Raw genomic sequence first — 23,058 nt, forward strand, 5'->3', positions numbered from 1 at the left:
AAAAAAAAAAAAAAAAAAGGTATTCCAGACAGAGGGTGTAGCATAGGCAAAGGCACAGAGGGGTATAAGGAATTCCCGTGTTTTAAGAAAATTTTGGACTGACAGGTAAGGTGGTAGGTAGAACTGGATTTCTGTCCTTGAGGAATGTATATGTGCATCTTAGTGATGAATAAAGTTTACACTCAGGTTAAATACAAAACTAACAAACTTAGAGGCTCTATTATTAAAGGTCAAAAACCCACCATGACCATTTATCTGTTATGTAAATGTGAGCTGTCATATTTCAGAAACCTGGGACGAAGTATCAAATGCTTTTCTTTAACCTCTTTGCACAGCATTTTTATTCAGAGAGTAGAAGTTTAATTCAATTTTAAGCAAAGCAGAAAATATATTTTATCCTTACTTTGTCCTTAAAATTATGACCTAGATGATATGAGAGTCTGTACTGATATGTAGCTAATGGGAAGAAGGCTTGTAGCAGGCTGTAAAAAGGAAGTGTCCTCCTTCTTCAAGAATTGAATATCAGCCCATGACCCAGATGGAGAAAAAGAGGAACCCATTCCCAAACATTTCCCCTCCAAACCTTTTTAAAGCAGTCAGTACTCTCTAGGGGCACAGATTTCCTTCTGGGCAATTATAAGATAGGGAGACAGATGCCTCCTTTTGAGGGTCTGGGAGAATTTTAACTCGTTGACTTGGCCTAGAGAAAGTGAGTTCATTAAGAGAGATCTTCTAGCCATGGGGCTACCAAGCCTCTTTTGAAAAAAAGTGTTTTCCTACCAACCAGGAAAGAGTATCCTTACTCTGCAGAGGAAAATGTATAATGGTAAAAACACTTGAGAAATCTTTTCCTCAGATAACTGAGGGAGTACTTCCAGGCAAAGTTCATATTTCTAAAGGCCTTGACAAACACAAAGTTCTGAGATTTTGTTTAGGCAAAGGTTATAATATGCTATACTTCCTCATTTCTGAGTAGTTATCTATTATAGCACCATTGATTCAAATCATATCCTTTCGGGAAAATATAAAAACACTCCTTTATATATATATATATATCTCTCCACTGTGAAGTGTACTGATGTCTGCAACTTACCCTGAAATGGATTTTTTTTTAAAGGCAAACTGAGTGATGAATAGATATGTAACAAAAAAATAGTAAACTATTAATTGTGGAATCTAGGTGGTGTGTCTACTGTATCATTCAACTTTTCTGTATATTTGAAATTTTTCATATTTAAGGAATGTTAAAATATTAAACAACTTTCATCATACTAAGGAAATGGATCGGATTATCATTTTTCAGGTAATAATTATGGTCTTAGGTTTACCTCCAAATTTTGAGGCAGTTAAAGCATAACCGTGAGAATTTGGTAGAAAAAATTCTTTATTCACTAGTGGTATCATTGTTTTCTGCATTGGAAAGACCCTTCACTGTGCATATGATTTTCGTTGAATAGCCACTAGCCAAACATGACTATACATTATCTAAATTTATTTAAATAAACGTTAGATTTATTTTAAAATGATAGTAATGGAGGTATAGCAGATTGAGCTGAATTATTACCAACTCTAGGAAAATCTTTGAGGAAAATATATTTTAATATTCCTAAACTAATATATTCCCCTGATATTTACTGCTTTTTCTTACAGTTCATTCTATTTGATGGAGTTCCTATAAATCTAGATTTTATTATATTTGTTTTAGCAAAATAGATCAGTGATTTAGATAAAAAGAAAATAAATTTTGCCTGTAGTCCCAAATGACACTTAGTGGCATTAACTGATCATATGTAAACACTGTAACAGGCTAGGAAAATGTTTCTGATTTCATGTGGAGCACAAAAAGCTTAAATTACTGCACGTTTTCTACCTTGATGATTGAAACCACATATAAAAGCACATACAACGGAGAAAGCAGTGTAGCAAAAGTTAAATGGGATTGTTTAGGGTGATAAGAGAGGGAGTGTGAGTAATTTTTGTTTTCTGGCCTCCACAGAATTTTCTATTACATGGTTATGGTTACTTCAGTAAGTAAAATAGTAATAATAAATATGAATTTCTAAGACTGACCACTGAGTTTGCTTTTCAGCAGAGTCAGCACAGCAGCCTTCATCCTTCCCTTGCTCCTGTTATCACCAGCCTGCAAAACCTGGTCGGCACAAAAAGAGCTTTGGATCCTTCCCCAACAAACTCAGGTATTACTTGAGACACACCCTCAGCAAAACGATCCTGTTACCTAATTAAAAAAAATTTTTTTTTAAATTTTTCTTGGAGTATAGTTGATTTACAATGTTGTGTTAGTTTCAGGTGTACAGCAAAAAATATTTTTAAATCTTTGAACATGGCCACATAAGCCCCAAGCTTTCTGAAAGGCCTGTTCTAAAGGAAGGAAAGCCATAGAGATTCGTTTTTGGAATATGCCTTTAACTTTACACATGAAAAAGAGAAAAGCAGAAATCTAAAGTACTTCATAAAGTAAAACCATTTCCAGAGAGAAAATTTTTAAATTACAGGTCCCTCGAGGAAGGTCAGAAGTGCATATCCCATCATGGGTGGGGTGGGGAAGGCATCTTTTTAAGCCTTTCCTTGGGTAAGGTTATCATTGATTAAGGTGGAAAAATGTTCAGTGAAACAAAAATGGCTCACCCTCCAAGCCATTTAATCACCATATTCCAGGCAGCGGCTGCTACAGGCCATCAGCTTTTGTCAGACCAAATGATTATAGCCACATCTATCTCAAACAGAGAGGACTTGTTTAAAATAGAGGACATAGCCCCTGATTGATGGTCACCAGTTTGAATTTTGAGAAAGGGTATAATGCCTGCTTGCCTCAGTATTCCCTCCTGAAAGACCTAGAAAATGATACCCTTTTCATGGGATAATATTATATCCTAAATATATTGTCTCTTACTTTTAAAAGGTTAATTTGTTGTTTCTTCATAGGCACAGATGTGGGACTAAGGACCATTGAGATAATCAGGGTAAGTCAGTTATTTTGCTTTTTTTCTAATTTGTGTTGCATAATATGTACATCTTTCCCTCAATACAATATATTGGATTGTTAGTGTGTTCTTTTAAGTTACTGAAGGCAACATATGGTCTATGTAACACAAGCAGTCTTAGGAAAATATAGTAAAGCACGTACATGACCACCGTGAACTTTTTGGTGTACCACATTCACTTCATTTTGTGCACTGTGTTTAAGTTTTAAGAAACAAAAAATGGTATCACATTAGACATACTCTTGTAGCTTGTCTTTTTTACTTTAAAGCACGGACTTTTAGCCATGTGAATAACTATTTTTTGACAGCAGATGGCATGATTTTTGTCAGTTACCTAGTATTCCATTGTATGAATGTGCTGTAATTTTTCTTAACCGATGTCCTCTTATTAAACAATTAGCATATTTCCCAACTTTGGCCATCTTTTATAGCAAAATGTCTTTGTATTTTCTTTTTGGCTCACATCATGGGTGATTTCTTTAGGATTAATTCTTAGAAATGAATTGTTGAGTCAAAATCCACACTTGTTTAAAGGCTTTTATATATAATGCCAAATTGCCCTCCTGAGAAGATTGTGTAAAATGCATTTCATTTCATAAAGTTGTCAAATCCTGAGTCTCAGACTCCTGATAATCCTGTGCGATTTTTCAGATTCCTGTGTGATATCCAGAATATTGGCAAGCAGTTTTATTTTCCTTATTCTTACCATTAAATTTGGGATTCAAGCAATAGTGAAAAAAATTATGACCTTGTTGTAATCATGGATCAACTTCAGTAAAGTGATATCCAGCTTAACTTAGTTCTCTGGACTCAATTATAGCTGTGTTTAAAGACACTGTACCATTTATTAACTCTATGACCTTTGTCAAGTTACTTAACCTCAATTTGCTTATCTGTAGATTGGAGGTGATAACCCTTGCCTCACAAGGTAAATCTTGTTGTGTGGATTAAATGAGGTGTAATGCATACAGTATACTTAGCATAGTACCTAGTTCATCATGAATGTCTAGGAATTCATTATTATTAACTACAGCTTTGACTAAATCTGCCTTATTTGTTCCCAGTATCTTTCCACCAGCGTGGCAACTCAGATGTTCCTCGTATGGGGAAGTTAAATGTACCAACATGTGCATAATTATGGATAAATTAAGGAAACATCACAATGGATTTGAACAAAGCCAAATTATTCCATAAATTTCTCCTCATTCCAAGATTTATAACATATCACTTTATGTTTCCTTAGTCATTTCAGCTGCTTGTTTTTACAGGCTTTTATAAAAAGGCCTGTTCCTACCCACCCTGTTCTCCCACATACGGTCAGAGCAGAAACTTCATAATGAAATGCATCTTACCATTTGCATGTAGGGTTTTACTATTGATGCATTCAGAAAATAGAAGCTAGACACAAACACTTTGGAAAACAGAATATTAAAGTTTCTGTCATTTTGTTCTTTTTCCTTTGTCCAACTTTATCAAGGTCAAATTGAAACACACTAACCTGTGTATATTTTTAAGTGATCAGGTAAAACTGCAGAAGCCTTGCAAGCCTGTAGGCCCGTTTTCTGCAACCACTCCCCTAACATTTATGTCATTGTTGTCATATGTTTACATCTACATAAATTGAGAACCCCACCAGACAATGGTATCATCTTGGCTTTAAACTGTCCTGCATATTTGAAAAAACTTAACAAGAAATTGATCGCATTTTACTGGTTCTTTGCACGTTGAGTAACTTAGGGGTTTTTCCCAGCCCTGGTGAATGTTAATGCTGTGTAGACTCTGAAGAATGCTGGTGTTTATGTTTTAGCAGGCATCCACCCAGTTAGGCTCAGACTGAAAGTTATGTCACCTTTTGTAAGTGGTAGTTCAAAACTCAGTTCAGTTCCCGAGTGTGGGTCTGTCCCTCATCTGCGTGGCTTAGACTGAACCTGAGAATTCTGTGGATGCACTCACAGAGGGACAGGATCCCCTTCTCTGACTCTGTCTACTCTAGTTTTCTTCCTTCATTCTCCAGCCATCAGGGCTCCTTTTCCTGGTTCCTCTGACCAGAAAGATGGGAGTTAACATCAAAGTTTTAGCAGTTTGCCCCACCTTTACAGCTCCTTGACTGGGACTTGTCTTCAGGACAAAGCTGCCAGGAAAACTACCGGGAGATACACCCTCTGCTGTCGTTTCTCCAAGTTTTGGCTCTCCACCACAATTTCTTTGAGTTTCTTTACTTTTCAGAAGTCTTGGGTAATTGTACTTTAAATTTTGACAAGAGGTCTTCATTTTCATCAGTAGGAGAAAGATGCTATAGAGTGTACATGCCACCGTGCTGAAACTGGAACTTGTCCTTTATTCTTTTAGTGATTTTTAAAATGTTAACCCTGGGATATAAATATGGGGGAAACCTGCACAAAGGCCAGAATCTCTTCACCAGGGCTGGAGTGAACAAACGGCCTCATCTCAATCTCAGAGAACATTTTCGGTCGCATGTTACTTCTCTCTCCAAACTCTGTACTCACTACAGTGGGTGTCTTCAGAGATCCTTTGTTCTGGCATAGTCCTGCAGCTCTTTCAGAGCCAAGTGTGTTTGTTCACACCCAGAAGAGCATGAGATGTACAGTAATTTAATTGTAAACACCATATGAGGACATACTTGCCAAGTTCTGCATCAGAATTGGCCACTAAACCGAGCAGTAGCACAGGGTTGTTTTTCTTTGTTTTTTTTGTTTTTACTCCTCCTGTTGCCTTTTACTGAGCCCTTTCTGTGGGCCAGGACTGCACTATATCACCTCATTTAATCCTCAGATCAACACTGTGAGGTAGGTGGTTTTCTTCCCACTTTATGCGTAGGGATGGAAGCTCTAAGACGTTACGGAACTTCTTTAGCACCCCCAGCTAATTAAGTACTCCAGCTAATTAAGAGCTGAAACACTGGCCTTTCTGACTTCAAAGGCGCTATGCTTAACTCCTGTGGTACCGTAGCCTCCTGCATCACGGTGGGGGGATTTTATTCAACAGCTATCTGGGGACAGTCAGGTTGTGGCTCTTTGTTAAACATATAAGCCTTGTTTTCCTTTGTTTTTTAGGAGCTCAGTGATGCCCTTGGAATCAGTATTGCTGGAGGAAAAGGAAGTCCCTTAGGAGATATCCCAATATTTATCGCCATGATTCAGGCCAGCGGTGTGGCCGCACGTACACAGAAGCTTAAAGTAAACAAAGGGGATGGTGAAGTGCTCTCAGCATGTGATGCGGTGGGTGGGAGAGGACGAGGCAGCCAGGGGCACTGTGTTTAAAACTGGAATTCCAGCAGCTATCAGAGACCCACACTGAGGGCAAAATGCATTGGAGAAAGTTTATACCTGAAATTCATTATGTCCCTGAACATATAAAAATAGTATCGTTTGTGTCAAAGCTTCTCAATGAAAGAAGAAATGGCAGCTCATTTGCAAAGCCTCCCATATCATTTTTAGCACCTCATTCCACCCAAAATTGATTTTCACCTGAGAGATTTGACCTTAGACTCTTCCTTCCAGCAAAAGAATCAACATCCATGGGCTTCTCTGGTGGCGCAATGGTTGAGAGTCCACCTGCCAGTGCAGGGGACACGGGTTCGTGCCCTGGTCCGGGAAGATCCCACATGCCGCGGAGCGGCTGGGCCCGTGAGCCGTGGCCGCTGAGCCTGCGCATCCGGAGCCTGTGCTCCGCAACGGGAGAGGCCACAGCAGTGAGAGGCCCGCATACCGCAAAAAAAAAAAAAAAAAAAGAATCAACATCCTTATGAATTTTTTCCCCCCATCGCTCCTTAATCTTAACTTAGGTAGAAAAAATAAAGCAGAAAACATTTGGCTTCCTCAGTAGAGCTTTATTGAACAGGTAATTTGTACACCCCACTATTACTGGCAAATGGATGTATGCAACACTACCATTACCAAGGTACAAAAGGACTTTTAATAATCAAATCTGACCCCTTTCTTGTTTCTCTGATTGGTCTGTATTTGGGGAAAGCCATAAAAATTCCTTATGCTTCTGGAACACGCATACACAATAGAGACACAGAATCTTCACAATAGCCACAAATGGGAAATATGACTTACAAAGAATTTTAAGCATTCTTCTCAAGTTTAATTTTTCTTAATGATAGTGATTTTTCTCCCACTTTTGTACCTCCAGGTTGGAGATCGGATTGTCAGCATTAATGGGCAACCTTTGGATGGGCTGTCTCACGCGGACGTGGTTAATCTGCTGAAGAACGCCTACGGGCGCATTATCCTGCAGGTATTGCGATCAATGGAACTCGCAGCTGCGAGAGGCAGATAAGTGGTGTGCAAAAAAGATTGAGCGTCACTGGCAGGAGGCATCACCGTCCAGCAGGGTGCCTGCCACTGTGAATTATGAAGGTTGAAAGCAAGAAATTATTATTTGTATTCAGAAATTCTTTAATGCCACCCATACAGGCAGTGAACATGATTATATGAAAGCATAACAAGGGGAGAAAAATTACCCTTTGCTTCACATGATAAATCAACAAGGCTTTTAGCTTCTGGTGTTCTTTTGTAAATCAGAGTTTGCAAGGAATAGAAAATGATTTCTTTTCTTATGCCCCAAAACTGTGTCTGAACTGCCCAAGTGCACTCCTTTTAAAGGAAGGGAAAAGTAACAATGCTCTTTCTCCTGTAGCATAAATGATTGCCAACACTGCTAAATGCTCACCACATAGTAGTCATCGACTAAGGCAGACAATCATATTTCAGCTGTGGTCCCCAAGAGTATTGTCCAGAGGCACAGGGAAATATACCAGGAAGTAAAAACGAGGTGTGCTGTTAATCACCCCTCCTTCGATTTCAGCACTTTGAATATCTCTGAGATTGATATCGTGTAGTGAGTGAGAGGCAGCGTACTGGCAGCAAGTTTTGTTAGTGAGTTCCCCCCAAAACGTATGATTATAATCACCATACTTCTGCAGGGGTAGTATTAAATGGTTTATAGGTAAAAAGAATAAAACCCACCATTTTGTATCTCAGAGAGAGGGCAAGCCAGCCCCTCCAATCATTCTAGCCTTTAAATAATCAGTTCGAATTGAAAAACCATAACTTTAGGGAGGACCAATTTGTGGTGCTTAACTCTCACATCTCAAATGTCTAAGTCCAAAGTGCGGAAACAGACATTTAAGAAAAAGTCAATGGCTTTCAGTACGTAGGAAGGGAATCGTAAAGTACTGCCAGTGGTTTCAAGGGAGTTTATGTGGTAGGCAACATGTTATTCAGTGATCTGGGTCCCCAAGTTTCTGTTGAACACAAACAGGAACGCTGTGTGGACTGGCTGTAGAGTCGACTTCCTTTGTCATCCTCAGGGGTTACCTCTTGTTCCACCTTCCACTGCTCCGTCATCCTCAGAACCTGCAAATCCTTGCTTTTTCTTGTTTGCAGCCCTTGCTCTTCCTTCGAGTTATGCTGACCCCTAGAGGCCGTACAAGTGCAACTCTTCAATCGCAGAGCTGTGGCCCATTAGTTATACAGAATTTTACCAGGAAGTTATCGAATGATAACTATGTCAAGAAAAAAACAGTGTTTCCCTTAGCAGAATCTAGTATTATTAACATTTCTATATACCAGTATAATTTGTTCAGCTCCACCTTCTTCACAAAGAATTGAGAAGACACAGTGTAAAAGTGTAACATTACGTAAAGTACTTTAAGTGGAAATGAACTCATGCTCTCCCATGAAGAATTAACCCTTCATTCAGCCAAATTTGACACTATTCACATACTTTTGAAGGGATTCCTTATTTTTCCTATTTCTGCATTTTAAGAAAATGACTTTTGGTTTCAGAATGTTCTCGTGTTAATCACATTGGTGGTGTTATTTTGTAACAGGTGCTGTTAAAAACTTAATGGAATCCTTTGGGATTTTGACAGTTGTGATCTACACAACTCTGGGTATGGAGCACATGTGCTCTCAAAGGCTTTAAACACAGAACTCAGGAAATTCTTATGCCCTGCAACAGACGCCTTTCAGTTGCATAGTCGTATTCCCTTTAATTAAAACAATGTGCATGGAATGGTACCAGCAATACAATTATCACAGCTGAGTTGTCAGTAGGTAATCATTTTTATTATCAGGTGAGCCAGCCCATTGTCAGAGTAGTAGAGAAGGTCAGATAGTTGTGTCTGATGATGTGGAAAAGACTTATTGTCGGTGCACATGGGAAGCGGTCAGCAAGTGCTGATGGCACAGGGAAGATTAGGTCTGGGTCAGTGGACTGGAGGGTGCAGAAGGGGAAGAGAGTGGAGGAGACAACTTCTGGAAGCTTCTCCCCATAGTTTAACTTGCTATTGCTAAGTATAGTAAGGAAGTAGGTATTTCTGCCCTTGAAGTCTGATGGTTTCTTACTGTCAATTATAGATTGGTCAGTGGGGATTGATTTGGGTATGGGATCATTTCAAATGTTCTCAACTATATTTGCTTCTGTAGTCTGATAGTTTGCCTGGTTTAGTGCTTTTGTCTATGAACTACCACAAAACCGTTTTGGACAAAATCAGGTAACCCAGACTCTCTTCTAGAAAATTTTGTTTTTACCTCTTTCTTTGACAATATAGAAGATAAAAAGAGCACATCAGGGATTTTTGTCACTAAATGAACTTGTGGGGCTTGTTCTGGATCCAAACATTTTAGAATGTAGAATGTGGATGGAGGCAGCACTAACTAAACCAGGGAATATAGGAAGGGCATGTTGGGAGAGAACATTGTATTTTGAGGCATCCAGGTGGAGATATCCAGCAGGCAGAGGAAATGGGCTACCAATACTCGGGGAGACTTCAGTGCTGGAAACAGGATAAATAAAGCCATCTGAGGCTTCTTGGGGTCGACATCCCCACTGCCTGGCACATTATACTTCATAGATATTGGTTGAATAAGTGAATGTAAACAGTGGAGACAAAGACAGAGGATCAAGGCTTGGAGTCAGCAGCAACTAGGGAGAGCAGGAGAAGAGAGTCTGAAGTCAGGGAGATTAACTAAGTGTCTGTCTACAAAGTAGTTTGGAGGTCCTTGGGGACACCCTCCAAAACACAAAAAACCTGATGTAAGAGGGCCCAACTGCTGGTTAGGAGAGAGAGATGTGTCATGTTCAAGATAATATAGAGAAAACAGGGACTTCTCTTGTGCGCCCTCTTTAGAAAATGGAAGAGAATAAATAAGACACAGGATTAATTCAGGAGGTCCAATATCCAACAACCAGGAGTTTAAAAAAGAAATGAAATAAATTTAACTTAAGGTCCATTAATCAGTGAGCAAAATAAATAAAAGAAGAATAATACCTGTATACTACATTCTAAAACTTTCAAAGAGAAAAGTATAAGCTACTTACAAAAGAACAAGAGATTCAAATGTCACCTGACTCTTTTTCAGCAATATATTTCTGAGAAAATTACTTTAGGATATACTCCAACAAAAGAGGAAAGTAAGAGAGAGGGAAGCAGGTGGATCCAACGCTAAGGAGCATGGAAGTCCCAGGACAGCTGTGCAGCAGGCAGAGAGAACAACTTGTCCAAATCGGAGCAGGAGAAGAGGGCTCTAAGAGAAACGCCTCTGAATGAAAAAAAGAGGAACAGATAGATTACCTTGTACGTTTAACTGAATTGGAGGTTTAAGATCCAATTAAGTTGGAAAGTTTGGGGCTGAATTAGTGATAAGTATATACAAATTAAACAAAATAAGATCATTATTGACCTTGAGGACAATAAACTTATACCAAAAAAAGAGAGAGAAATGTAATCCTAGTATAGTAGTTGGCTCAGTATGAATAACATTTATATAAACACAAGTCATAATAAAAGCGATAGAACGAAACATTGTGATGCATGAAATATTAGTAGCATGAGAGTTTGCGATGTGTTCATGGAGAGGAAAATATAAGAGAGTTAAATCTTTAAAGTTGAAATAAGAGTTTCGGAAATCATTAAAACTACAAAGGTTTAAGTATATCTGAAGTAACATAAGAAAGAAGTAGAACTTAAAAATATAAAAGTTAAGTGTAAGATTTTGGCCAGCTAAATTTTCATCTGTTGGAATAGGGAGTCTATTGATGTCATCAAGATGATAAATTTCAAAATAGTTTTATAAAGTGTATTATTTAGCTTACACCTCTAGAATTGAAAAGAGAAATGTTCAGTGTGTATCTAGGGAATGAGAGTGTTGAATTTTTTTTATCATGTACTGTAATACTTAATTTTTAATCATGTGAACACAAAAGGAAATATACTAGAAAAATCTAATAGAAAAGAACCAGGAGTTAAGAATACAGTTGTTAGACCCTAACGGAGAAAAGAATTTTAAGAATAGCACACTTGAGCAGAAGCAAGAAGAACTACAATCCTGCAGCCTGTGGAACAAAAACTACATTCACAGAAAGATACACAAGATGAAAAGGCAGAGGGCTATGTACCAGATGAAGGAACAAGATAAAACCCCAGAAAAACAACTAAATGAAGTGGAGATAGGCAACCTTCCAGAAAAACCTCAGTTACACCAATGGACAGATCGTCCACAATAAGAATAAATAAGGAAACAGAAGCTTTAAATGACACAATAGACCAGAGAGATATAATTGATATTTATAGGACATTCCATCCAAAAACAGCAGATTACACTTTCTTCTCAAGTGTGCATGGAACATTCTCCAGGATAAAAACAAACAACCCAATCCAAAAATGGGCAGAAGACCTAAATAGACATTTCTCCAAAGAAGACATACAGTTGGCCAAGAGGCACATGAAAAGCTGCTCAACATCACTAATTATTAGAGAAATGCAAATCAAAGCTACAATGAGGTGTCACCTCACACCAGTTAGAATGGGCATCATCAGAAAATCTACAAACAACTAATGCTGGAGAGGGTGTGGAGAAAAGGGAACCCTCTTGCACTGTTGGTGGGAATGTAAATTGATACAGCCACTATGGAGAACAGTGTGGAGGTTCCTTAAAATACTGAAAATAGAACTACCATATGACCCAGCCATCCCACTACTGCACATATACCCAGAGGAAACCATAATTCCAAAAGACACACGCGGGCTTCCCTGGTGGCGCAGTGGTTGAGTTGAGAGTCCGCCTGCCAACGCAGGGGACACAGGTTTGTGCCCCAGTCCGGGAAGATCCCACATGCCGCGGAGCGGCTAGGCCCGTGAGCCATGGCTACTGAGCCTGTGCATCCGGAGCCTGTGCTCTGCAACAGGAGAGGCCACAACAGTGAGAGGCCCGCGTACCCCCCCAAAATAGAAGACACATGCACCCCAATGTTCATTACAGCACTAGTTACAATAGCCAGGTCATGGAAGCAACCTAAATGCCCATCGACAGATGAATGGATAAAGAAGATGTGGTACATATATACAATGGAATATTACTCAGCCATAAAAAGGAACAAAATTGGGTCATTTGTTGAGACATGGATGGATGTAGAGACTGTCATACAGAATGAAGTATGTCAGAAAGAGTAAAACAAATATAGTATCTTAACACATATATGTGGAACCTAGAAAAATGGTACAGATGAACCAGTTTACAGGGCAGAAATTTAGACACAGATGTAGAGAACAAACGTATGGACACCAAGGAGGGGAAGTGCGAGGGGGGTGGGGACGGTGGTGGGTTGAATTGGGCCATTGGGATTGACATGTATACACTGATGTGTATAAAATGGATGACTAATAAGAGACTGCTGTATAAAAAAATAAAATTAAAAAAATAAAAAACAAATTTATAGAAATTTGTAAAAAGAACTACCTCAAACCAAACTACATCTAGAAATTAAACAATTGGGGATATTGAAATAATTTTTTTTAAAAAGAAGGTTGATGCAAATGCCTTCGGGCTGTAGTTATCCTGGGGGTGATGGGTTTGTCTCCTTGCTTCCCTGCAAAAGACCAAACTATCAGTGAAAATGCTTCACATTTCCCATCCAGCCCTTCGTATTCCACTCCTACAAAATGAGCAGGAGCTCCGGGATCCTAGGTTTTAATATTGTCCGTTATTGTGAGGCCCATCTTATTTCAGGGTTGGGAGTGAGCAAGAAGCCTTCAGATTTTAGAGGGATATGAGTTTTTCTGTAAGTTTTTCTATATTAGTGTTTTTACATTTTCTAGCTAGATAAATTTAATTTTTACCCAAATAGAACTATGGCTTTGGTTGTACAGTTTATATGGACTCCTGAAAGTTTATTAAAGTTCAAAAGTTTTTTTCCTAGAACATCCATGGGGTGTATATCTCCTATACACCTCCCAACCCCTCTCCTTGTAGTACTGGGGGGAGGGATGAGTTTTTCCCACCTGTTGCCAAGCACAGCCATGAAGATCACCTCTACTTGCAGCTGCTTGTTTGACTCTCTGCCCCTCTTTCTTCCCAGCTCCATGTCTAGACTGTACTTCATTATATGCAGGGTGAAGCATATCTCTAGGTGTGAGGGTCCAAGACCAGGTCTGTACCCTCTCACTAGGCGATTTGCCTCACACTGAATTCAATTAAGAGCACAGGGTTCCAAAAAAAGAAGAAAGAAAAAGAGCACAGGATTCTAGAGTAAAATGGCGTGGGTTTGAATCCAGCCTTCACTCCTTAGCTGAACTTGAGAAAGTTACTTAACCTCTCTGCTCCAGGTTCCTCTGTCTGTAGTATGGGAATAATTATGGTACCTACGTCTGTAGGGACTCAGAAGAGTGCTTAGCATAGAGGAAGTGCTCAGTTTATATTCAGTATCATGGTGCTGTTATATGTTGAATAAATGAGCCAGTAAAGAAAGGAGCAGGTTGCCATCAAGTCTTGGCTTTTGAAGGTATCTTAGAAAAAGTAATATTTTACTGACTTTCTTCTTCAGCCCCATAACAGATGGTCTGGTTCATGGACAGCTGAGAGTACATGTCCAGATTCCCATCAAGTATAGGAATCCCCCCTCACCATATCCCAAATCGGTAGAGTTTTGAGTCTCTGAGTCCTTGCTTTGTGGGGGGCTCATGTCCTAACAAGTTGAGCCATTCCATTCTGTAACTGCCTTAGTTATTAGATTTTTTCTTCTTAAAAAGACCCAGAACCAATCTCCTTGTAACCTCTATCAATCTCACTCTGTTCCATGGAAATTCAGAATATTGAACCCTGTACGCCCTATTCCTTAGCAAGGTTTTAGCTTCGTTCATTTATTCATTCCACAAATGCTTATTAAGCAGTTGTGTGCCAGGCACCTTCACATTGAGAAGCTGTCCTTATCCTCATGAATCCTGTGATTGGGTGGGAAAGACAGCTAACAGTCACACAAATACGTGTCATGACGATTTGTAAGGAATACTTAGAGCGCTACGGAAAGGAAAACAGGAAATTAATTTGAACATGGGTAGTCAAAGAAGGCTTGTATAATGGAAGTGACCAACTGGTTTGGTGGAGGGGAGGGGGCGGGACTCCATGCAGAAAGAACTGTGGAATGTGGGGTGGAGTGGAAGACATAGATGGGATTAGAGGAGTAGGCTAGGAAGGACATGTGTGTGTATAGTTAGGGAGTCTTAATTTTATTCCAGGTACAAAGAAAGACCACTGAAAGGTTTTAAGCAGGGGAGGGCCATTATCCATTTTATATTTAAAAAGATAACTGGCTGTTGTGTGGAAGAGAGATTAGAAGAGGGTGAGTGGGGATTCCAGGTAAAAGACAGCTGATGATGATTGATTGAATTAGGATGGTCACCAGAGAGATGAAAAGGAAACAAACTTGAGAAGTATATTGGAGGTAGAGTCCAGAGGATTTGGTGGTAGATTGTTCAGAATAAGCATCAGTTAGGTTAGCATTCTAGTACCTTTCCAGCTGGGCAGTCACCAGCCAACAATCGGGTATTTTCAATATAATACCTAGTGGGTTTCTAATTAGGCAGCTGGAGGTGCCATCTATTAAGAAGAGGAAACCTAGAGGGAAAATGAATAGAAGGGATTTGGTTGTTGGATCAAGAATTTGGATTCGGTTGTGTTAAATTAGGCTTTGAGATATTAAAATGCAGATGTTGAGTTGGCAAATTGGATATAACAGACTAAGCTGGGAATTGTTAGCACGTTGTTGGAATTTAAAGCTGTGGGAATGTGTATGCTGTGACCTAGACCCTCAGTGTGCAAGTGGGAAGTGGGCCAGGACTGAGCCACGAGGGGTGAGTAGAATAGCAGAGATGGAAGCTGCAGGAGAAAAGCCGGAGAGTGGGTCATGGGAGTCTGGGTCTGGCAACAGGGATGGAAACTGGAATGGATTGGGGTTTGAAAATGATGTAGGCTGAGAGTAGGTAGGATTACATAGGTCACATGCAAAGACAACTCCTCCACTACATTTGCTGGGGAGGAGAGGAAAAAAAAACAGAAACTGGTGGTAAGTGCAGAGGAGAGTCTATCATTTTCTTTTTTGTTGTTTATCCTAAATATTCCCCCAATTTGTTCATTCTTTATATTATAGTATTTCCAGAAGATCCTAAAACTTATAGATAGAAATGTTTTCCCCCAGCATAGGTTGCTTCACCCAAAATGTGTTCTGATCCAGCCAGGGCTGGGGCCAGGGCCAGCCTGTGGCTTTCCTTGTCTAAATACTCTATTAATAGATGCAACTAAGCTTAACTATTTAGGTAGTCATGCCCTCTGTCGGCTTATTCTGAAACTGCAATCAAATCAAGGTCTTGCATTGTTGTCAAGCTAAGTCCCTTCACTCTGTACTTGAGTGCTCTTATCTGGAAGAACTGTCAATCAGAAGCAGGGGAAGACCAGGAGTTCTTGAGAAAGAATCTCTGATAACTAGTTGAGGTGGAAGACAACTCCAGGATAAGCAGACAAGGCAGGCTATTTATGATTCCTCTTTAACAGATGAAGAAACTGAAACTCAAGCCACAGTATCATTTAAGTGGCAAAAACTGAACTTCAGATCTTCATTCTGTCAGAGCTATACCATATTTCTTCTTAATTCTTTGGAATGTTTTTGCAGAATAGAAATATAAGTGAATGTTTAAATGTTGGTTGTTCTATACTTTTGTTTGGGACCCTCTAAAAGGCAAATCATAGGAAGTAAGAGATATTCTTTCTTTCATTCACCAAATATTAATTGAACACCTACTATATGCTAGACATGTTCTACATAAGGGGCATACAGTAGTGAATAAAACAGACAAACTTCATGCCCTCACATTCTAATATGAAGTGGTAAGACAATAAATAAGGCAAGATATATAATTAATTAGATAGTAATGGTAGTAAGAAGGAAATATAAAGCGGAGAAGGAAGATGTTGTTAAACAAAATGCAGCTGAGTGAGTTTGAAGATCTATTTGGCTTTATCCAATGATTCATGAATTGGGCAGCATCCCATTTAACAAGTAGAATGGAACTCCAAGGATCTATACAATATAGAAGGCTTTTATAGGGAGACGGAGGGTGGGACAAGGAAGTTAAAAAGTGGATTATTTCAGGCAAGGTCACCTTCCCTTCCTGGGAAGGTAGGGGGTCTTATCAAGCAGATCCCCTCACTGGTGTTGATGAGGAAATTCCAGACTGATTGTTTTAAAATTCCACTCCAAGGAGGGGCTGAAACTGCAGTTAGGTTAGGTGTTAATTCCTAGTAGGGCTTAGCATACAGGACTATTTTGGGCCTGTTTCTTTACTTTTTTTTCTTAATTAATCTTTTAATTAAAGTATAGTTGATTTACAATGTTATATTAGTTTCAGGTGTACAACATAGTACTTCAATATTTTATGGATTATACTCCATTTAAAGTTATTATATAATATTAGCTATATTCCCTGTGCTGTACATTACATCCTTGTATTTTATTTATTTTGTACCCAGTAGAGTGTGCTTCTTAATCCCCTTCCCCTCTCTTGCCCTTTCCCACTTCCCTCTCCCCACTGATAACCACTAGTTTGTTCTCTGTATCTATGAGTCTGTTTCTGTTTTGTTATATCCATTCATTTACTTTATTTTTTAGATTCCGCATGTAAGTGAAAACATACAGTATTTGTTTTTTCTCTGTCTGCTTACTCCACTCAGCATAATTCCCTCCAGTTCCATCCATGTTCTTGCAAATGGCAAATTTCTTTTTATGGCTGAGTAATATTCCACTGTATATAGCCACCACACCTTCTTTATCCATTCGTCTGTTGATGGTCACTTGTGTTGTTCTGTACTGTTTTCCATTACGGCTGCACCAATTTGCATTCCAGCCAGCAGTGTACTAGGGTTCCCTTTTCTCCACATCCTTACCAATTTATTATTTATGGTCTTTTTAACAATAGCCAGCCTGACAGGTGTGAGGTGATATCTCATTCAGTAGGTTGTTTTTTTTTTTATTTTGTTGATGGTTTCCTTCACTGTGCAAAAACTTTTTAATTACTTCCCATTTGTTTATTTTTGCTTTTTGTTTCCCTTGCCTGAGGAGACAGATTCAAAAAAATATTGCTAAGACTTATGTCAGTGAGTTTACTGCTCATGTTTTCCTCTAGGAGTTTTATGGTTTCCAGTCTTGCATTTAGGTCTTTAATTCATTCTGAGTTTATTTTTGTATGTGGGGTGTGAAAAAAATGTTCTACTTTCATTCTTTTACATGTTCTTGTCCAGTTTTCACAGCATCACTTATTGAAGACACTGCCTCTTCCCCATTGCATATTTTTGCCTCCTTTGTCATAGATTAATTGACCATAAGTGTGTGGGTTTATTTCTGGTTTCTCTATTCTGTTCCAGTGACCTATGCATCTGTTTTTGTGCTAGGGGCCTGTTGTTTCTTTGTAAGCAATATAAAATGTTGGGCTGGGGTGTTGGTGTGGGACTTTTGGTTAGGGTGGCCAAGGACGGTGACTTCAGAGTACAGACCTGAGGGAAGTGAAGGAGCTGCGGGCAGAGCATTCCAGGCAGAATGCACAGCACTCACAAAGCGCCAAGGTGGAGATGTCTCTGGCATGTTAGAGGAACAGCCAGGGGCCAGCATGGCTGGAGCAGGGTGAACACAGGGGAGAATGTTTGGAGACGAAAGTGGAGACATAACCGGGCAGATCACCTACAGATGACCTTATAGACCATCTAAGAACTCCAGCATGTGATCCAGGGGGCTCCAGATCTCCCTTGGATGGTATTAAGCAGAGGACTGAAATAATCTTCTGTATTTTAACAGGAACATTCTAGCTGCTATAGACTGAGTGGGGGAGGGGCTGAAGCAGGGAGATGAGTAAGGAGGCTTTTGTAAAACTCCAAGCAAGAGATGGTTTTATAGAGACTTCCCTGGAGGTCCAGTGGTTAAGACACCTCGCTTCCACTGCTGGGGGCATGGTTTTGATCCCTGGTTGGGGAACTAAGATCCTACATGCCACGTGGCACGGCCAAAGAACAGAAAAAAAAAAAAGAGAGAGAGAGAGAGAAAGAGATGATTTTATAGAAAGACCAGTTGAATTTTTTGAGGATTGAAAGTGGGTTGTGAAAGGAAGAGTCGTCAAGGATGACACCAAGGTGTTTGCTGAGACTGGAAGAATGAAGTTGCATTACCTGAGATGAGGAAGGCCAGGGAGCAGAGGAGGGGTGGCGGAGTGGCTCAGTGCTGGACAGGTTAGATTTGAGATACCTGCTGGGCATCCCATTAGGGATGTCAAATTGGTGATTGGGTGTGTCGGTCTGGAGTTAAGTAAGAGGTAGTGCTGGAGAGACAGATTCGGGAATTCTCATTACATAGATGATATTTAAATTCATAAAGGAGTATGAGGTGAGATGACCAAGGGGATGTTGAGATGGAAAGATAAGAAGCTCCAGGAGTGAGCCCTGTGGCACTCTGATAGAGTTTGGGGAGCTATGAAAAAAATGGCCAGAAGGTGGAAAGGAAACTAGTAAAGTGTAGGGTCATAGAAGCCAAATGAAGAAAATAGTTTGAGAAAGAATAATCCATTGTGTCAAATTCTGTAGATAGATTAAATAAGACTGAGAACTGACCATTGGATAGAGTATGGTTTCTCTAATTCTTCCCTGACTTATAATGGATTGTCTTGTTCTGACTCCCCCCGCTTCCCCGCCCAGGTTGTGGCAGATACCAATATCAGTGGCATAGCAACTCAGCTTGAGAACATGTCTACGGGCTACCCCCTTGGTTCACCCACTGCCAAGCACCATCTGGAGGACACAGAGTGAGTATTCTAGATGCAGAGTGCCTCTTATGTGTGTGGGCAAAGCTCAGTGAGACCTTTTCCAGATTGTAGAGTGTGCTCCCTAAAGGAGAGGAATGCGAAAGTACACGTTACCCTCTCTGACTCCTAGGGAATCTCCAAGAAAGCAACCGGGTTGCCCTACTTCTCACAAGGCTTTGCTCCACCACGTGAGTTCTTCACAGACTGTTAGCACAGGGCCTGCACACACCGCACGTGGCCACTGGAACTGGTGCCTGTGCCCTCTCCCCTCAGAATCCTCAGATTTATAGCCTAGATGCGCCCTTCTTCATTATGCAAGTAACCAGGTTTCCTCAGTTTTCTAAGCTAAAATCTTGTTCTGAGGTTAAATCTTCTCGTCATACTTGCTGGCATTTTTTACTAAAACCTGTCACTGCAGTTAAAGTTGCTCATTAAAGCAGTGTTTCTCAAACTAGAATGTCCATAAGAATAACTCAAACAGCATATTTAAATATGCTAATTCCTCTGGCCCATTCTCAGAGATTCTGAGTAGGTGGTCTAGGGTGAGTTCTCCAGGACAGTGTTGCTGCAGATAAGCCGAGGACCCACACTTTGAGAAATGCTGCCCAAAGTTATTCGTCTCAACTCTACCAGTGCCTGGTCACTAGCTGGTGCTCAATAAATGTTTGTTGGCTCATCCGAACCCTTTATTGGAAGAATCTGATGGTCACAGCCATTCCCAACTTTTTCCTGATTGCTCATTAACTTAAATGACAGCTTTGAGTTTGTCTTTCTTGAGGAAAGAATATTAAACTAGGCTCATTTTACTTTTTTCTCATTATGAAAGTAATGAACACTTGCTATTAAAATGTGACAAATACATGAAAGTATAACATTTTCAGGCTAGAATGGCCATTTATTTAAAAAACAAAAAAAGAAATCAGGACCCTTATATGAAGAATAGTATACACTTAGCATCCTTTAATATGTCCATGGAACTACTGAGATGCCCTGTGATCTTGGGTCTTTTGCTATGATTCCACAGCTCCTGGCAGGTTGGGAACTACTAGGATAAAAGAATTTAAAAATCACTTATAATCTGACCACTGTTAACATGTGGAGTTTTTGTGTTTTTTTTTTTACTAGTCTTCTAAGCGAAAGTAAATTAAAACTAACTGGCAGTGTGAGATAAATGGAGGTAAACTCCATCTAATGCTGCCAGTGGAGGAGTGAAGCTGCATTCCTCCCTCTCCCGGAGAAAACAGACTCTAATTGTGAATAGGTACAATTATGAAGGTCTCTAATGATTCAGTGGCCCCCAGGGGCTAGCTCTAAAACAATGGCCTTGGACATCTAGGTTCCCATTTCAATATCCTCGGAAATAGGGCTGGCTGTGTTTGAAAGAGGAGACATGAATCAAGTTCATGTCTAGCCAGTGGCCTATTACTGAGAGTGCTTGTAAGGCCACAAAGTGATGAAACGTAGAGCCTTATTCATGACGTCATTACCATTCAGCCACAGGGGATAATACTTCATTATTTCAGCAGATATTTATTGAGTGCCTTCCTAAGGCTAGACACTACAAGTGCTGGGTCCTGAGGACTCAAACTTAGAAACATAGGTGAAGGCATTGCCCCAGTCCTCATAGAACTGCCAGAGGATTGGAAAAACAGACCCATAAATCCATGGTTATAAAAGAGTTAGTAAGTGTTGGAGAGCTTAGTTCAGTGAGAGAGAGAAGTAAGCACAGAGTCCTGTGAAGCCATGGAAGAGAGGCATAACTCAGCTAGGGAGGGTACTTGGAGGCACTAATGCTTAACCTGAGTTTTTAAATAATTGGAAAAACCAGGAGTGGCATTCAAAAGAGGTAATAATATATACGGTATAGACATTCAGCAATTACTATGGATGCCTGCTGTAAACAACCAGCAAGTGCATAGCAAACAACTGGTATCAGTGGGAAGCAGCTGAAAATCAAGCTTAAAATAAGCCAGGCAGAATCGAGGAGGAGGAGAGGGAAGAATATTCTAGTCAGACAGAACAGCATTTTCAAAGGTTGCTCATATCCCAGTTTTGCAAATTTCTCCGAGTACACGAATGGCTGCATTTATATCAGGTGGCTCTGCCTCTCGGATGTGCATGCTGCCGCAAAACAAGTGGCCCTGCCAGGATACGCATATGAACCTCCTGCCGATAAGACGACAGGGCCCAGGTACCAGAGTTCCTTTAGGTCTTTACCGTTTGGACAACCACGTATGGGAATAAGAAATTGGCATTAGTTAAGCTTAGCTTTAACTCCTTGAGCCCACACGTGTAATTTAATTTTTACCCATGTTGTTTCTGAGAGAGATGACTTCCACACTGGACAAAGCTTTGAAAATCTAAATTATACATTTGAAACAAATTGTCTTTATCCATTTTGCTTCACCTTGGTTTCTCTCTTCTCTCCTGGATTTCAGTTCTCATTTACGTAGTCGTGATTCTGAGGGTGTGATAGGCACAGCGCTTGGTGCTGGGAATGCCCAGAGGGCGGAGGCTTAAGGAGTTGATAATCTGGTAGAGGAGAAAGATGGTTAAGAAATCATGATACAGTATGACAAGTGCTGTATGGACATCTGGACCAAGAACAAAGGGAGCACAGAGAAGGTGGGGGTGAATGCTTCCAAGGGAGTCAGGAAAGCATCGCATTGGAGATTGGAGGTGGGTTTTGAAGAATGAGTTCCCACACTCAGTGGAAGTGGGGATCAGGTGCAGCGAGGATATTCAAGCAGAATAACAGCAGCCATTACTGAGCTCTAGGGCTGCCGTCACCTGTTCTGATCAGAGGTCCACCTGTGGGCTGTGGTGTACACCAAGCTCAGGTGATACCCCGCCTCTCCATCTCCATGCATGTTCTTCAAAGATGTAAAGACAGTTCCATTCAGCTCTAGACAGTAAGTTAAAAACTAAGCAAAAAAAAGAGTGCTTTGACAACTTCAGCATCATGACTTTATTTTCAGTTAAAAAACAGTGGGTTTTATGAAAGAGAAACCTCTAAAACATCAAAAATATTGGCATGATATAGGAAATTCAAAACTAAGTTTCTAGATTGCTTTCTGACAGTTTGATTTGATAAACTGACCATCATCATTTCGCAGTATGAAAGTCTCTCTCAAATCTGTGTTCTTCCATTAAAATGAAATTCCCTCTCAATATCTATTCTTGAATTAAACAGCGTGCATTGTGTTTTCAGAACACCTCCACCTAAGATTATTACTTTGGAGAAAGGCTCTGAAGGATTGGGGTTTAGTATTGTAGGGGGTTATGGAAGTCCCCATGGAGACCTGCCAATTTATGTCAAGACTATATTTGCAAAGGTATTTTTTTCCTTTTTACTGTACTTTTTTTTTTTTTTTTAAATAAAACTTAGGTGAGATTTTTTTTGTGTTTTGCTTTGCTTTACTTTGGGTGATACCTGAATGTGTGCATGTATGCTTGTTTCATTTTCATCTTACAGGAAATTCCCACACCACACTAGTGCAAGAAGTGTTCTTTTATAAAAGTGGAGTCACAAGAAGTGTAATATTCTTTAGACCCTTTTACAAAAGTAGATGCTAACAGATTTTAAAGAGTGTCTTCTTTCAACAACCAGTGTAAGGAATATGGCATGCTCTTTGCAAGAGCTCTTTGGCCTTGGAGTATTGTTCTTGCGAAAACAAAGATTTAGCTTTCTACTTTAAGATATTGCAGAGGGCCGTGGCATAAAGCTTTGTACAAGCCTGGGATCAGTGCAGCATTAATGGCTGCCCAACCTCAGGATGCTTTAGCTGCAGGTGGTTTCTCTCTTCCAATAGTCTGCCAAGTACTTGCAGGATTAACCCAGTGAGTTAGACTAAGACTGGATAACAAGGGACTTCCCTGGCAGCGCAGTGGTTAAGAATCCGCCTGCCA

The 23,058-nt window shown here is 40.0% G+C and overlaps 1 protein-coding gene across 6 annotated transcripts in view; it reads left to right on the forward strand.

The window, feature by feature from the left end:
* The window catches only part of PATJ (PATJ crumbs cell polarity complex component), a 336,033-nt gene that overhangs the window by 307,393 nt on the left and 5,582 nt on the right, over positions 1-23,058 (forward strand). For 4 of the 6 annotated variants that reach the window (XM_024740399.1, XM_024740404.1, XM_024740405.1 and 1 more), the window contains 6 exons: positions 2,090-2,195; positions 2,944-2,981; positions 6,077-6,199; positions 7,161-7,265; positions 19,043-19,149; positions 22,361-22,484. In XM_024740399.1, the coding sequence (XP_024596167.1) occupies positions 2,090-2,195; positions 2,944-2,981; positions 6,077-6,199; positions 7,161-7,265; positions 19,043-19,149; positions 22,361-22,484 (603 nt within the window). The remainder of the gene's footprint in view (positions 1-2,089; positions 2,196-2,943; positions 2,982-6,076; positions 6,200-7,160; positions 7,266-19,042; positions 19,150-22,360; positions 22,485-23,058) is intronic. The other 2 variants (XM_024740400.1, XM_024740403.1) reach the window with 2 other exon arrangements.

The sequence above is a fragment of the Neophocaena asiaeorientalis genome, unplaced genomic scaffold (assembly GCF_003031525.2).
Source record: "Neophocaena asiaeorientalis asiaeorientalis breed wild unplaced genomic scaffold, Neophocaena_asiaeorientalis_V1.1 scaffold581, whole genome shotgun sequence".
NCBI classification, from domain to species: domain Eukaryota; kingdom Metazoa; phylum Chordata; class Mammalia; order Artiodactyla; family Phocoenidae; genus Neophocaena; species Neophocaena asiaeorientalis.